The 16233-nt window shown below is 36.7% G+C and overlaps 1 protein-coding gene across 3 annotated transcripts; it reads left to right on the forward strand.

The window, feature by feature from the left end:
- The first annotated feature begins 862 nt into the window (after nucleotides 1-862).
- ptgs1 (prostaglandin-endoperoxide synthase 1) lies at nucleotides 863-14482 on the forward strand. Of its 3 annotated transcripts, none has more exons than XM_055039520.1 (11): nucleotides 863-947; nucleotides 1021-1104; nucleotides 3877-3993; nucleotides 4104-4244; nucleotides 5259-5402; nucleotides 5472-5653; nucleotides 5747-5830; nucleotides 7893-8139; nucleotides 9886-10172; nucleotides 12422-12569; nucleotides 13827-14482. In XM_055039520.1, the coding sequence occupies exons 1-11, from the start codon at nucleotides 941-943 to the stop codon at nucleotides 14174-14176; spliced, it is 1791 nt and encodes a 596-aa protein (XP_054895495.1). In that variant the 5' UTR covers nucleotides 863-940; the 3' UTR covers nucleotides 14177-14482. The 3 variants fall into 3 exon arrangements, with proteins under 3 accessions (XP_054895495.1, XP_054895497.1, XP_054895496.1); XM_055039522.1 differs by having other exon boundaries at nucleotides 3877-3912; XM_055039521.1 differs by having other exon boundaries at nucleotides 892-947; nucleotides 1030-1104.
- Nucleotides 14483-16233: the final 1751 nt, after the last annotated feature.

Here is a 16233-nt window from a genome sequence, read left to right on the forward strand (position 1 = left end):
AGTTCCTCAAGGCTTTCTTTATTGTGCATTGGATTTTGGTTGGGAGTTGTTGCAGAACAGAAACTGGTACATAATCGCGATTTATTGAGGATAAAATACAAAAGTAACTAAAACTAAAATGCAGTATGTTATCTCAAAAAACATGTCAGTAGTGGTTATCGTCCATAACAGCTATTATATTAACTTTGTCCCAAATGTTCTTATTGGTGCATCACTAATTAGCAAATTGGCTACAAATGTATTGTGAATTTTCTTCTGGTTAAAAATGTATTGTGATTATGTTTCAACACTGAAAGAGGAAGTAAAATTTACAACATTAAAATTGAAGTGGCATTTTTTAATTCAAATCTTTGACATATATGTACTTCCATACCAACTTCCACTTTTTCCATCAGTGCTCCATTTACTACAAAAAAAAAAAAAAAAAAACAATATATAGGTATCAAATTAATAAATTAAGCATAAGAATATAATTATGGGTCTTGTTTATGCAGATAATTTTTATGCAGCAACAAATAATCAGTCACTTCGCTAATAGTTGTTGCACAAAATCGCCAGTAGGGGGAGACAAAGCTGTTTCATTCTGTCAACTGCCAGCTGGTGCGTTTGAATTAATAGATAAATTAAAGTTAATTAATTTACACGCAATTTTGGTTTTATTTTAATAATCTCTATGCCAAATACTTATAATTCTTAACAGGAGAATATTTTGCCTTGAAATACAAGCAAAAAAAATTAATTTAAAATACTCTGAAGTGCATTAGGTTGTTTAAAATCTATTAGAGGAAGAGGAAGGCACAGGGTGAACGCCCACTTTTGGTATCTCATAGAGCCAGTGAGACTCAGACAGTCGGATGGAGGAAAGAAACCTTCAACCGTTTGTCAGAACAACTCTGTCTGTGAAACATCTCCAGACAACTTTAATTGAATTCAAGCAAACATGAAAGGTGAGTGCTAAAAGTACAAATTACACATTTTGGATGGACTGTATATGTTGCATCATTATTGTTTCTCTGTAAGTGTTTACAGGGTTTAGCTTATTTTTCATCTTGGTGGTTCTGCTGCTGATGAAATCATCCTCGGGCGCTGCCGAATCAAGTGCAGGTAAGCAGTTTTTAAAATTACACATTTAAGGTTGTGAGCCAGTTTAAAATAAAATAAAAATTATAAACATTAAATGTAAATATAGTTTTCATTCAATTTCTTACTGCACACTATGTTTTTGAGGAATTATGGCACACTTGTTCACAAAATTGCTTCGAAACAGAAAGAATTTGAGATCTTTGAGCACAGACAGTCATGACGTTTAAGTTGGTTTGTAACTAGGCCACTCCAAGATCTTTTTTATTGAGCCATTTAGAGGTGGGATGGCTGGTGTTTGTCTGATTGTTGTCCCACTGGAATACCAACAGCATTGAGGTTATACAAACAATTCTGGAAAATGTACTTGGGATAAAATTTAACCCAAATATTTGAACTGAAACATTCACAGGTTTCAGCAAGAAAAAGTAGGAAATAACATGTAAGGTTGTATTTGTATTATATGTAGTTCAGAAACTGTGTTAGCAGCTATTATCCTACCTAAAGATGAACTCTGACCCCAGTCTCAGGCTTTTACCCCACAGGATGTGCAGTGTTGGTTTTTATAGATTTATTCCAACAGCGGTTTTGTTGTTGCCAGTCTTTCAAAATGGCCTTAGTTCCAGAGTGAGGCTGTGCATCTCAGCAGCTCCTCCAGAGATGCACTGATAGATGTTTCCTTATTTCACCTGTTGGTCCACATATCTATCCTAACACCCTTGTTCCTCGTGGGGTCAGGAGGTGCTGGTGCCTAACATCCCGGGGTCAGAAACTGTGTTGCCCTGCGCCAATCTGTCGCAGGGCAACACAAAGACAGACAAAACAAACAACCATGCACACACACCTAGGGAGAATTTGGAGAGACCAATTAACCTGACAATCATGTTTTTGGACTGTGGGAGGAAGCCGGAGTACCTGGAGAGAACCCACGCATGCACAGGGAGAACATGCAAACTGGGGCCGGGAATCGAACCCAGGACCTTCTTGTTGCAAGGCAACAGTGCTACCAACTGTGCAGCCCTTGATGCAGATATTCCTTAGCATATTGCAATTTTGTTAGACTCTTACCATTTTCTGGTAATGGATTAAAATAAAGTTTGGCATTTTGTTTGATAACCTTCTTGAACCATTTTCCCGACCTCTCTGATCTGTTCCCCGCCAAAACATAGCCAAGAAAAAAAAGAAACATTTTGTTGCACTTAAGTTTTCAGTTTTCATTTAATAGATATAAATATAAAAGATATAAATGTCCATCTACATCAGCTCAATTTTGTGCCAGTCTTTAACTGCACACAAAATTATACCAATAATATATTTTATTTGGGAGTATCAAAAATACAAACAGTATCATGGAAAGCTACATCATCATTTATCCTGCAAGTAAAAAACCTGAAATGTTTTTAAGAATGAGAAATTATTTTCATTGCAATCCACAGAACTGGAGAACTGCAGACAAAAGACAAAATGCTGTTAAAGAGCCTGCGTGACTGAGTGTCAGGAAAATAAATACTGCCTGTGCATTAATTATATAATGAATGCAAACTAAAATATTGCCTCAAACATCACCTATTTTTATGTTTGCTAATATTAGAAACCTCGTTATTGCTGTTCATGGGGCTTTTCTATGCTACACCATTAAAAAGTCTCATTATCGCATTGAACTTCTGTAAAGAGGCAAGGCAGGAAGCCCGAACACAGCAAGTGCTGAAGATATGTGGAAGTGGTTGGGTTGTGAGAAAGAGACGTTAACAGCCATATATATAGAGCCAGTTCCTGTGAAAATGTCGACAGCTTAGAGTTAAAGCATTGTCACCTGTGTGTGAGTGTTGGCATTTCCTGGTTGGTATTTCCCGGTGAAGCAATTGCTCTACAAATGTTGGTGGTGACTCAGCATAAATGTACTGCTGGGAAACAGTAAGGTAATCTGTGTTAAAGGCCTGGATGCAGAGTGTGTTTCAAAGCATGCGATCATGCTGCTCTTTAGTGTCAGAGCTTGGTTTCTTATCTCACTTAGTCATTGTGATAACCGCGTCACGTCACACCAGAAATTAGGATGAAGAAAAAATGTTAAGAGCTGATGAGAAAAGAAGAGTTAGACTGAACAAGCTCCAAATATGTTGACTTCACACCAAAGAAATATAGTTTTAATATTAATTAAATGGAGCAGCTACATTTCACTTCTGATGGAATCCCTTGTTAAATTTGGCTTCCTGTGTCCTCATCTCTGTTTTATACAAATTAATCACTGTGGATGCAAAAAGGACTCCATTGTGGAGCTGCAGCAGAACAGCTGACAAGCAGCAGGAAAGTCTTGGACCTGAATTTGCATGGAGTTTGCATGTTTGGGTTGTCTCTGGATTCTTCATCACGTTCTTCCCACTATCCACGGTCACTCTGAATTACCTCAGGTATGAGTGGAAGTGGTGGTGGTTTGTCCTGTGATGGACAGCTAACTCATAAGCTGAGATAAACATTCTCCATGTCCAATCAGAGAGATGATCTGTGTAAAAACATTTTTTGTAGATGATTCTATGAGGGTCTGAAGAAATGAACCACTCACAGTAAAAAAAAAAAACAATCAGAGCCAGGAGGAGGGTCTTACTGCTGTCAATCATCCTTAATGTATTAATGGTGGAAAATCAAACTTATCATTACAAGTAAACCACTTATCTGTAATGATAAGTGTTTTATGCTAAGTAGCATTAGCATTCATGGTAGCCTATGTTGTGGTGAACTGCTGCTTAAACGCTTTCGTGTAATTATTTATTATTTGTACAAACTGTTTTTTTTTTTCAGTGAATCCCTGTTGCTTCTACCCTTGTCAGAATAGAGGTGTGTGTGTGCGATTCGGGACAGAAAACTACAGCTGTGACTGTACCCGAACAGGCTACCATGGAAAAAACTGCACCATTCGTAATTTGCTGTTTAGTAACTTCTAATGAAACAATTTTTATGGTTTCAATATTTCTCTAATGGTGCTTTTTCAAAGTAACAAGGTATGTTTTGCTTTTATTTCTGCACAGCGGAGTTCTGGACCAGAATATATCTGATGCTGAAGCCCGGTCCTGGAGTGGTTCATTTCCTTCTGACCCATTTCCAGTGGTTCTGGACCATCGTCAACAACTCTTTCCTGCGTGATACATTCATGAGAATTGTGCTTACTGGTAAGTTAAGGCCTCAAAACCTTTCAATCTTTAAAACACATCCAGACTGAAACAGATAATGCAACATTTTTACATTCTGTACTTCAGTTCAATATTGATATATTATATATATATATATTTTTTCTAGTTTTGTTCATTTGTGGTCAGAAACGCTTGGTGGGGGTTTATTTTTTAAGCCATTCAGAAATTTGAATAGTGAGGGAAATCAAATGTTGCTTTTCAGGGTCGTAGTTTCAGCTCTTTTCTTGACAACTCATTCCGTCCACAAAGTTTCAGATGTTACTCATTTGGTTTAGGTTTTTGCTGCTGGTTCATCTGATCTGTTATCTTAAAATGCATGGGGTTGTTTTTGTGGTCTATTTATGTTTATGTTCTTCACTTTGCATTTTAGGATTTTGGAACTTAGACTTTGTGATTGTAAGCTTTGGTTTGACTTAAAGGTAAATAGTAAATAGTTTATAAACCAGTGTAGGACAGATGTGCTCTTATCTTCCTGGTTTTAGTCAGAACGCTAGCAGCAGTGTTCTGGATCAGGTGCAGCTGGAGGATTTTTAGGCAGAGTTGTCACAGTAATCAGTACAACTAAAGACAAGCGCAGGGATGAGTTTTTCTAGATTTTGCTAGGTCATTAGTCCTTTAGCTCTGGAAACATTTTTCAGTGGCTAGAAGGCCAACTTTGTAACTGTCTTTATGTGACTTTGAATTTACAAAGTTGATTAAAAGCATTTACCTACAAGATTTGTACACCAGTCTGATAAAAATTTAAAACTTAATTCCTACCTTATGGTAGTAAAACAATAAATGCTTCTTGTTATTCAGTCTTTTGGACTAAAAATTTTAAGTCAGATTGTTTCCTATGTCAAAAAGAACAAAGTTCAACTCAATAACATAAAGAGAAATAATGTACAATCACCATTAAGCCATTTTTCATTTTTGTATTGTATCTCAGAAATGTTGCAACATGAAAACCAAATGAAAACTCATACAAACAAGCTAATCCCTTTCTTGTTACAGTCAGAAATGAACTTATTCCCAGTCCACCAACCTACAACACAAAGTACGGGTACATCAGCTGGGAGTCGTACTACAACCTCTCTTACTACACCCGCCTCCTCCCTCCCATACCCAACGATTGTCCTTTGCCAATGGGAACCAAAGGTGAGGCCTTTACAACTTCTAACACTCATTTAGCCCCAATGCAATCTTAAACTGAGCATAAATTCACAGGTAAACCCGATCTTCCTGACCCCAAAGAGTTTTGTGAGAAATATTTTAAAAGGCGGGAATTCAAGCCAGATCCTCAGGGGACCAATCTGATGTTTGCTTTTATGGCTCAACACTTCACCCACCAGTTCTTCAAGAAAAGTCACAAAGCTCCCGTGGGATTCACAAAGGCATTGGGCCATGGGGTGAGACTCAACAGAGCAATAAGCAACATAGAACTGACTATAGTCAACATCTGTGGAGTTTCATACCTGATTAATGCTTTTCTACCCAACTAGGTGGATGCAAGTAACATATATGGAGAAGAACTTGAAAGGCAGCATCAGCTTCGGCTTCATAAAGATGGAAAGCTAAAATATCAGGTAATCTTGTTGGGCATGTAAAGTCAGGCTGTTTAATCTTCAATATCTGTTCCCAATCACGTAATGTTGGGTTCAGCTGCAATAAAATGGAAATAATTTACAACCATAACCCTCACATTAAAAAATATCAGCTAAATTCACTGATAAAAGCTTCTGGCGTTGGGCAATGTGGCTGAAAAACTAATCACGATGAAAGTGTTTCATATCAGTCGATATTAATAATTATTGATCAGTTTTTTTGTTTTAAATTTCTGAAATACTTCCAAACTGGTGGCCTGTTTGTTCCAGTTTAAACTCCACAGAGTTGTTTTTAATTTTTAAGCAGTTATGAGGCTGAGTGGTGTAACTTTAAACTGCTGCTGCGTCAGTTACTCAACAGGGTGTTGCTAGGCAGCCACGAGTTACTCAGCAAGTTGTTGCTAGGTAACCAAAGAGTAAGTGGGTTTGTTGATGCCACCAACCTTTCTTAGCTGAACGTTACAGATTGACTGGCCAAAGCCTTTCCTCTGCCTACATCACCCAGATACATCTTTTTTTATTTTCCAGTGCTCATCATATTTTATTTTAATATTACTAAAGTTGAAATAAACATATTGATAGCAGATATTCTTATCAGAAGGCAAAACAAGCTACCATTCTGAGTGAAATGCTGTTTATTAACATTAATATTTAGGGCTTTGACAAGTGTTTTCTGAACACTGTCCAAGCCCTAATTGTTTGTTCTTTAATTTAACAACATCATGATATTTTAGGTGCCAACTCCACCCTCTTTTTGCAATGCACAACTTCTGTAAAGTTATTTTAGCAACAATTTCTATGGTCAGAAAAGAAAAAAAAATGAGAAAAGTTATGTTTCAGCTCTTTAAAATAAAGGTCTGGGTAAGATTTAATTGGACAATAAACAATTTCTTTGTAATTTTTTCATTTAGAGATTTTAATTTTCTTCTTGATAGTAAACAAAGAACAGTTTAATTAAAAATATCAAACTAAATGATAAACTAAGGTGAAAGCAAATAGGAAAAATGGGGGAGATTTGCTGGAAAATGACAAAATAAATAGATAAACCAGAGGTGTTCAAAGTGTGGTCCACAGGCCATTTATGGCCCTCGGGATGTTTCTACATGGCCCAACTGAAGAATGGCCAAACTCAGCTGACCAGCAGAGACAGTTCATATGTTGCAGCAGGAATTTTCAAAAATAAATAGCGCCCCATTTCCTGTTCTTGTTTCTCAGAATAGAATATGAAAATTAACCCTAAAGTTTCAGAAATGATATTTACCTAAATGAGTGTGAGACCCTTTTTTATATTTCAGATCCAGCATGACTTACCAATCCATTTTCTGCAAACAGACTATTTAATTTCTTTTAACAAAATATTTAACTTTTAGCTTATTTAGCATGTATCAGGTAAAGTAAAACAAAACCAAACATTTGTGTTTTAAAAACCAAAGGTTTTGTGGCTTGTGACGACTAATATAAATGTTAAACTTAAGACGATAACTACAAACCAAACAGAGGAAGCAATTAGTTAATTACAGAACCCCCAGGTGATATAAATACAAAACGTAATACATATACTACTGTATTACACAAAACGTAGAGCTAAGACTGAAAAAAACTCAGTTTTGAGGACGACTAATGTCCTTCGGTGAAAATACTAATTTATAGTTGGAGGAAATTGTTTGAATTATAATATATATTTGAGTAAAAAATATTCAATTCTATTGTACTTTGTCATAACTTCTTTATTTTTACACATTTTTCAGTCCTTCTGCCTCTGCTATGACATCTGTGCGAAGAAAACTCATTTCCTGATGCTTGTCGACTTCTTAGAATGATAAGTCAAGATAACAGTGGTTGAAGATAGCGTTGGTAGCTGAAAATCCATTATCGGAAATTCTGATTTTGGTTTAGAAGAAGCCAGTTTATCTGAAAACCTCACTGAGTGAAGATGGCGTTTCAACTGATGAAATCGTTACAATTTGAGGTCTTTATCAGGGCTCAGGAAACTAAGTTGATAAAGAAATTGCTGGTGAAATGACTCCTGATTGACACTCCACAGCTGATCAATGGGGAGATGTACCCTCCCTCGGTGACTGAGGTCCCAGTGGACATGATGTACCCTGAAGGTTTCCCTGCTGAGCAGCGGCTCGCCATTGGACAGGAAGCGTTCGGGCTCGTCCCAGGCCTCGCCATGTACGCCACCATCTGGCTGAGGGAGCACAACCGCGTGTGTGACATCCTGAAAGGCGAACATCCGACCTGGGATGACGAGCAGCTTTTCCAGACCGCCAGACTTATCATTATTGGTGTGTATAACATATATATTTTAAAATATTTATTTTGGTTTATTATTTTAAACCACTTTATTCTACTTATATGATGTAAATGAGTTGGATGATATGAAAGAAAAAAGCATCTTAAACCTGCTTAGAGGAGGGGTGTCCAAAGTGTGGGCCATTTGTGGCCCTTGGATGATTTTATTTTGCCCCTGACCAGAAGTCAAGAATGGTAAAAATGTTGCCAACAAAATGGACATGTTGCAACGTAATGTGAGGTGTGGCAGAACCTGGCCCAATCTCCCTGCTGGAGGGCAGAAAAGCCGCTCGCTAACGATGACCGTCATTGGTTTTAGCTGCCAAGTTGTCAACATAACACACTAAATCTAAAATGTACGCATAATATACGAAAAAGGGATGGAGTGCTTTACTACTAATTGTCAACACTCTAACAACTAGATAAGAAAGTCAGGAAAAAGAAGTTTTAATTAAAAAAAGGAGGGATGGGAACTAGTTCAGTTATGCTAGCTTGACTTTGACAAACTTAGCATACAGGGGTTCAGTGGATTCCTGTGTGTTTCGGTTGAGTTAAAACATCTGAGGCGATCCACACAGCGACTCTGACAGCTCAATTACAAAATAAACTTCAAATGTGAAAACACAGTACTCTAATGGACTGAATGTTCTGTTCAATGTGTAGGAAATGTTTGAATCCTGACACATGTGGAGACATAAGTCAGTCGCTATGGAAACTAGTCTGTTCGTGTCGTAGCAGACACAGAAATTGAGAAATAAAAATAAAAGTGGTTTTGACTTGTTCAATGATTTTTCAGAATTATTTTTCCTTTACTGTGGCACTAAATTAATAGTACCTACATCCTCAAGTTCCATTTAATTAATCAAATTGTTATACGCGGCTATGAATGGTAAGGAAAATAATCTTTTTGCTCTTCACTATTTCTGGATGTAAAGGTTTGTTTACATTCACAACATTAGCAGGTAAAACAAAACAAACAAAAAGGACCCACTAATTCCAATTTCTGCCTTTTTAACTTAATTTTGAGGCAGAAGTTTAATATATTTTAACATAGCTCTGTGTATTGATCTATTTATCAGTAGTTTCAATGTACAGATATTACAGAGAGCAAAAAAACAAAGAGAGTCCTCAATTAAATGCACGCAAGTAAATTTAAATTGTCATGGGACAAATGATTTGGTGGTTCACTCTGTGCGCTTCATGTGTAGCAAGTAGGAAGTTTACGTAACGCTCTGGATGGTTTTCAGGTGGTTAATGTCCTCCACCTGCTGGTCAGAAGATTTTACTGAAATATTCTTAAATTCAGGCATCAGAAATTCAAAATTCATTGCATCCACCATGTCTTAAAACAACTTCTTGCTTTGAAAAGTTGCCAGAGTTCTGACCTACAGCAGATCATTGGCAAAAAAAAAAAAAAAAAAAAAAAGCTTTGAAACTTGCTGAATTGTTATTGGTTATGCAGAAGGTACCATTTCTGCTTTTCAAAGATGTATGACATAGCTGTTTGCAGGTATTTTCACGTGTAAACGTTGAGTTTGGAGGCTTGGTCAGCAGCAGCTTATTTGAATTTAAAGTGACAACAGGCCCTAAAACAGCTCTGAACAGAGATCAAGATAATCGGACTAAAATCTCCTTAACTAAGATTTTGTGCAAAAAAATATGATGAACATGTTTTTTATAGCCTTTAGATCTGTTGTAACCTGTTCAAGGAAGCATAATAGGTCACCTTTAATTCCCAGGTCAGACCATCAACATTATAATAGAGGAGTATGTGCAGCACCTGAGCGGCTACCTCCTGAAGCTGAAGTACGACCCCTCTCTGCTCTTCGGCGTGCGCTTCCAGTACACTAACCGCATCGCCCTGGAGTTCTCCCACCTCTACCACTGGCACCCACTTATGCCGGACAGCTTCCTCATTGACGGAGAACAAATCCCGTACTCCCAGTTTTTGTACAACACCTCCATCCTGACGCATTACGGCGTGGAGAAGCTGGTGGATGCTTTCTCTCGGCAGCCTGCAGGACAGGTAAAAATACAGCAACTTACATTTTGTTGTGTGTGGGAATCATGATGATCATGCATGCAGATGTTATGTTCTGAAAGACAGCTGTGCCAAACATGTGATAAGTAAACTAGCAAAAAACTAATTTAGGTAATTGCATAATTCATGTTTTGTCTAAAAAACTGATAACCGTTTCCTCTTGTATGTGTCTAGACAGCCATGTTGAAATACAAGGTTATTGAGACATAAAGGGAAGTTATTTCAAAACTTTCATTTTATAGAAGTAAATATTAAGAGACAAGCTCCAAGGGGCTCAGAGTACCACTAATTGGTTAACACTCAGGCATCACGGTACTGGCAGTCAGCTCCTCTTGTACTCCAGAACTGATGGGCTGATAGATCTCAGGTGTGCAGGATGACGGCACACCTCTCCGGAGAAGGAAAGTTTAGAGCTATCTGGTGGATGAATGGTGAATGGCAGCAGAAGGAAAATACCCACAAAGAAAACATAGAGCCCCGGAACATGACAACGTCAATATCCCTCTTTTTTACTCTTAATATAATGTAGAATTATAATATAATTTTTATTCACTCTACCTTTTCAATATCATTCACATTGTAGGGAATTGTGTTGTTCTGCCAGATTTAGCTGTAGACTTCAATTAGGACATTCAAAATCATATTTTTCTATCATTTACTGATTTCAATGTTCACTCTGACTCTCTGTGAAGCTCAAAATATTTAAAAAGTTTTTCCATGTTTGACTTGATAATTTCATCCACATTGAAAGCTGGATCGTGATCATGATCCTACCACTGCTATATTTTTTGACTGAAACTTTTGTAATTGCAGCTGAATTTTCAGGCTTGATTTTATCAGGTTTTAAAAGATTTTAACCAATCCTGGATGTTTTCCAGGCTTCTGTTTTCCAGCAATGCTTTTCAGACCAGACATACAGAGAAAATCTTCAACTTTAAACCACATTTAACAGCTGAAACGGTTGAAACTTGGACACAGTTTGAATAATCTTAGCACACGTCAAGTAAGTTTGGAACATACTGAACAGGCAAACATTAAGGTTTTTAAATGGCACTTTAAAGTCCTGTTGTTTTTCTTAATTTCATGACTAAACTGAGTTTTTTTTCCCATGAAAACAACTCAAATGAGCTACTTTGAGATGAATGTTCAAATATGTAGCCAGAATAATGCCAGATGGCTGTTTAAATTCAATTTGAGATGAAACTGTTGATCCAGTGTAAGTCAGATTCTACATTCATATGTAAAGCTCTGGTCCTCTATGGAAACCCTAAATAAATTTAAACTAGTTCGCCTAATTTTATTTTTGTAAACATTAATTGAATCTGCATGCATATAATCGTTCGACACTGAATGAAAACTGTTTAAACAAGCCATCAAGTCCCAAAAGTGAAACTGATGAGTAACTGTATATCCTTTATTGTGTCAGAAATAATTGGTCACAGAAGATTTGTATCCACTCGAATTAGCAATCTTCATATGATTTAAGAGTTCAGTTGACTTTTTGTAAAATACACTCTGTGTGTTGATCGGTTAAGTTTCTTTCTGAATGTAAACTTAAGGGTTATATCAACCGAAATGCCGACTGGAAGAACCACAGTTGCACAAAGTTTATCTTTAGCTGCTGCTTTTCTCTCAAATGTCTCAAACTGTGGTTTCTTTCTCTTGTCAGTCATGCAACATGTCAGCTAATGACTCATGGTCTACTGTACTGAGCAATGAAACACGTTATCAACATTTATAGCTAATTATAGCGATACTTGCAACATGATTAAGACTCATTAAAGAGATGTATATTAATGTGAGGAAATGTTTTCTGTTTCTCGTCTGTGGTTGACTTTTCTCAACCCACAAAAGCCAAACTTTTTTTTAAATACAAGAATCCTGTAACATGCACAGAAATCGTTTGCATACCACTCATCTTGAATACTTGCTGAATACAAAATGAAGAATGTAAAAGTCACTCGTGTATGGGGTGAGTGAGGTTTTAAAGTTTATGATATGGATTGCAACATAAGGCAAAACTGCAGCTTATCTTTATAAATCAGCATCAAGTTAATTTCCTCTTTAAAAGATACTTCCTTTAGTGATTCCTGCTGTTTTACATACTTTTAAGTTTAATCTCCCTTTATAAGTTTGATAACTGGGTGCTACAGCCCATTAAGCAACAGTTGAGCATACGTTTCCTTTCTTATTTTTAATTTAAAAGAGATTGAAAAAGACTTGCTGTCTTTCAGATTGGCGGCGGTCGCAACATTCACCAAGCAGTTCTCCGAGTCCCAGAAATATTGATCAGAGATTCCAGAGCTGCCCGCCTGCAACCTTTCAATCAGTACCGAAAACGGTTCAACTTGAAGCCGTACTCATCCTTTTATGAATTAACTGGTAAGTTGGTGAAATGTAAACTCATAAAATGTTCAGGAAGTTGACGAAATCTGCTGCATGCAACGTTCGGGCCCTCCATGATTATAGGCCTGTAGATTAGCCTACTAGCATAATAGCACACAAAATGTGTAAAAAAGCAATATAATTTAATTGGTGTCTTGTGTTCACACTTTTTAAATAAAATAAGCTACCAATACAGAGAGTCTGAATCATATGGAGAGTGTAGTGTCATTATTTAACAAGGAGCTCTGGATAATAACGATTATCCTGCTCACTTTGAATGTTTTTTCCGACTATTTTAAATTGTATTGTCGTTCTGAATTAGCTGTACAAGTTATAGATTACTGAGTTAATCAGAACTGTATAAATTGAATTTTCTATCCCACAACGGACTCTGTTTGGACCGTTTCTCTGTCAGCGTTCTTGTATAACTTCGCCATCTTGAATTCTGTATCCGACTCACTTCCCTTTCGCGCCCTCTGCTGGATGGCGGCCAAACTGCAACACTAAAAGAAGGTCCATCTATGTGGACGTTATTAGTTAATCCGATTGGAAATTATCTTTATCTAATGAACCATTAATCAATCAATTGTTTGCTTTCTTACTCTGAATTGATAGGTTTAGGTAAGAGGCCATTTTCTTCTGGAAGTTTCCTTTTGCCTTTCAAGTTTTGAATTTTGTGTCTCACCATATTCTTATCAAAAAACTAATTTAAACAAATCAAACGTCCCTAGACTCTCTGAACTTTAGTAGTAAATATTTTGTTAAAAAGACGTATATGTGTATGTATATATCACACACGTAATGTATGTGTATGTGTGAATGGAGAAAACACATTCAAAGCTGTGTTTTTTTCCATTTCTGACAATTATGTTCACAAAAATTCAAACTTTTAATCTGTATCTGTTAACTGGAGATCTGTTCCTCCCCTTTTGGGTTGATTGAATCAGAAAATTACCCCAACTTTGAACTGCAACAACCTAAAAAAAACCCTTCAAACTTCTTTTATTTGAGGTGCAGCAAAACGTTCCATCTTGACTGATGTGTACATCACAACCTTTCTGTGGTTTCTTAATCTGCCACCATCTAATAGAAAAGATAATGAAAAACTTGTTGATGCAGAGGGCACATGTAAATTATGTGGTTGTTTTTATGCCTGCTCGGATATTCCTCCTATATAATAAGGTTACCTACAGCACTGATCTACACCAAGATGTAAGGAAATGCATTCAGACTTTAACATTTTTCTATAAACAGGTGATGAAGAAACAGCTCGAGGTTTAGAGGAGCTCTATGGTGACATTGACGCCCTGGAGTTTTATCCCGGCCTAATGATGGAGAAAACTCGCCCCAACTCCATATTCGGAGAGAGCATGGTGGAGATGGGAGCCCCTTTCTCCCTGAAAGGCCTGCTTGGGAATCCCATCAACTCTCCAGAGTACTGGAAGCCCAGCACCTTCGGAGGTGAGACGGGTTTCAACATCATCAAAACGTCGAGTCTGAAGAAACTGGTCTGTCTGAACACCAAGTGGTGCCCGTATGTGGATTTCCATGTCCCGCGAAACGAGGAGGAGGCGAAGCCGCAGAACCCGTCCATCGAACTTTAATGACCAATCGTCTACTGAAAAATTTATTTTAATTCTGTGGAAAACTGGTTATTCAGCAGGTCTTCCTCCTGAAAAAGCAGTTGACATGTTTTTAAAGGACTGTTAAAAGTTTCAACTGATGTCCATTAAAGTCGTTATTCCACACAAGTTCTCATGCTTGTATTTTCAATGGAAATAGTTTAGTCTTATTGGCAACTTGTCATTTTATCTCCTAAAATGCAATAACATAGCATTAATTTAGAGTACTTAATCATTTAAAGTCTGCTCCAGGTCCACAGGCCGAATTCAGCCCCCAGAAGACTTTGTGTCCTGCAATTCTCTAGAAATAAAACCTTTTATGTTACAATTGTGTACTTAATTATTATTTAAATATGTAAACTGTATTATGAGAATGTGACAGCATTGCACCACTAGTGCCAAAAGCTTATTTTCATCCATTTTCCCCCTTTGTGTGACAGTAAAAGTGTAAGAGAGCAATCTGTTAGTCAAACAGTCATGAGAACAGACTTCTGTGGTTTTGTTCCATAAAGTTACTTCTGTATTTCATATGTAAATTAATGGCAACAATTTAACACGTCAGAGATCTGTGCTGAGAAAAGAACATATGGGTGACATGAAAATTGGTGCCGAACAAAATAGGAATCAAACATTAAATTAAGTAGTTTCAGGTCATCAGAAGTTATTCAGATACCATTTTCTTGTGACGATATTTTAAATAATGTTAGTTTCAGGTATTTTGGTTAGCAAAAAGTATAAAAATTAACATTTTTATAACTGTTACTAGTAACTAAAATGGGATCGTTTTTGATCAAACGGACTTAGACTTTTTATCCAACCTAAACATTGTGATAATAGCAGATACCTGTTCACATATCAATTTACTGTCATAATATGTGATTATACTGACCTCTGCAGGCTGCATCTTGGTCACTACTGTGTATTTTACTAGTATACGCTTCATTCAAGATTTGATTATTTCTGCTGCTGGTGAGTATTTATTTCCTCTTTCCAACACTCACCTTTCTTCAGTCAATTAGGAAAAGAAGGCCAGAATGTTTTCATTTATTTATTTAGGTTATATTAACTGGTTTCTCTAGTTTGTCCTTAGGTGGGAGTGCATGCATTTTTGTTTGTCCTGTATGTTTCTGTGTTGCCCTACGATGAAATGTCTATCTGTCCAGGTCTACACCTCCTCTTGCCCAATCACATACAGGATTTTATATTTATAAAATGAATGTAGTTGTTGAGAATAACCTGCATTCAAAGCTGTGTCTTTGAATCTGCATGAAAAAGTTGGAACCAGACATATAGATCCACAGAATGTAAAGTCACATAACGACCTAATATGAAAACAGACTATACTTTAAGCTGTTTTAGGTCAGTTATGATTGATAAAATATTTGTATATGCTAAAATGGGAGAGAAATGTTTTTTGGTTGCTTTCAAACTTCCTTCAATTTCAGAAATGGTCAAAAATACTATTTTTAAAAATTTTGAATAAATCTGCAAGCTATAAAACCACATTGCTTACATTTTGTGCACAAAATCATAATGAGATTGTGGTCTAGCCAGTCACGTTTTTAACTGTTTTAAGGGCTCTTGTCACTTTAAATCCAAATAAGCTGCTGCTGGCCACGCCCCCCAACTCAACTCTTACGTCACGTCTTTGAAGTTTCTGAACGGTTCGCGTGTTCGGCTGAGGTTGCCAAGAAACGGCGCCTGGATCGTCTTCAGACTTTGTTGACTTTGCTAGAATCTCCCATTGAAACATGAAACATTCAGTCAACACTTTGGGTGAAATGTCAGTGTTTATTGACAGTGACCCTCCTTTGGTAAACAAAAATATCTGGTAACAGTCAAATACCTTGTAAAGAATGAGATGTCATAAGTCAGGATTCCTTGGCTGTTTTACTAAACACAAAACATTTAAAGGATTTCACTTAAACTATATACAGATACAATAAAGAAAAAAAAATAATAAATTAACATATTTTTCAAAGACAAAAAGATTTGTAAAAAGAAACCAGGATATTTATCCCCAGAGATGAAAAAATAGA

Source organism: Poeciliopsis prolifica, unplaced genomic scaffold (genome assembly GCF_027474105.1).
Source record: "Poeciliopsis prolifica strain line A6 unplaced genomic scaffold, Auburn_PproV2 SCAFFOLD014, whole genome shotgun sequence".
NCBI classification, from domain to species: domain Eukaryota; kingdom Metazoa; phylum Chordata; class Actinopteri; order Cyprinodontiformes; family Poeciliidae; genus Poeciliopsis; species Poeciliopsis prolifica.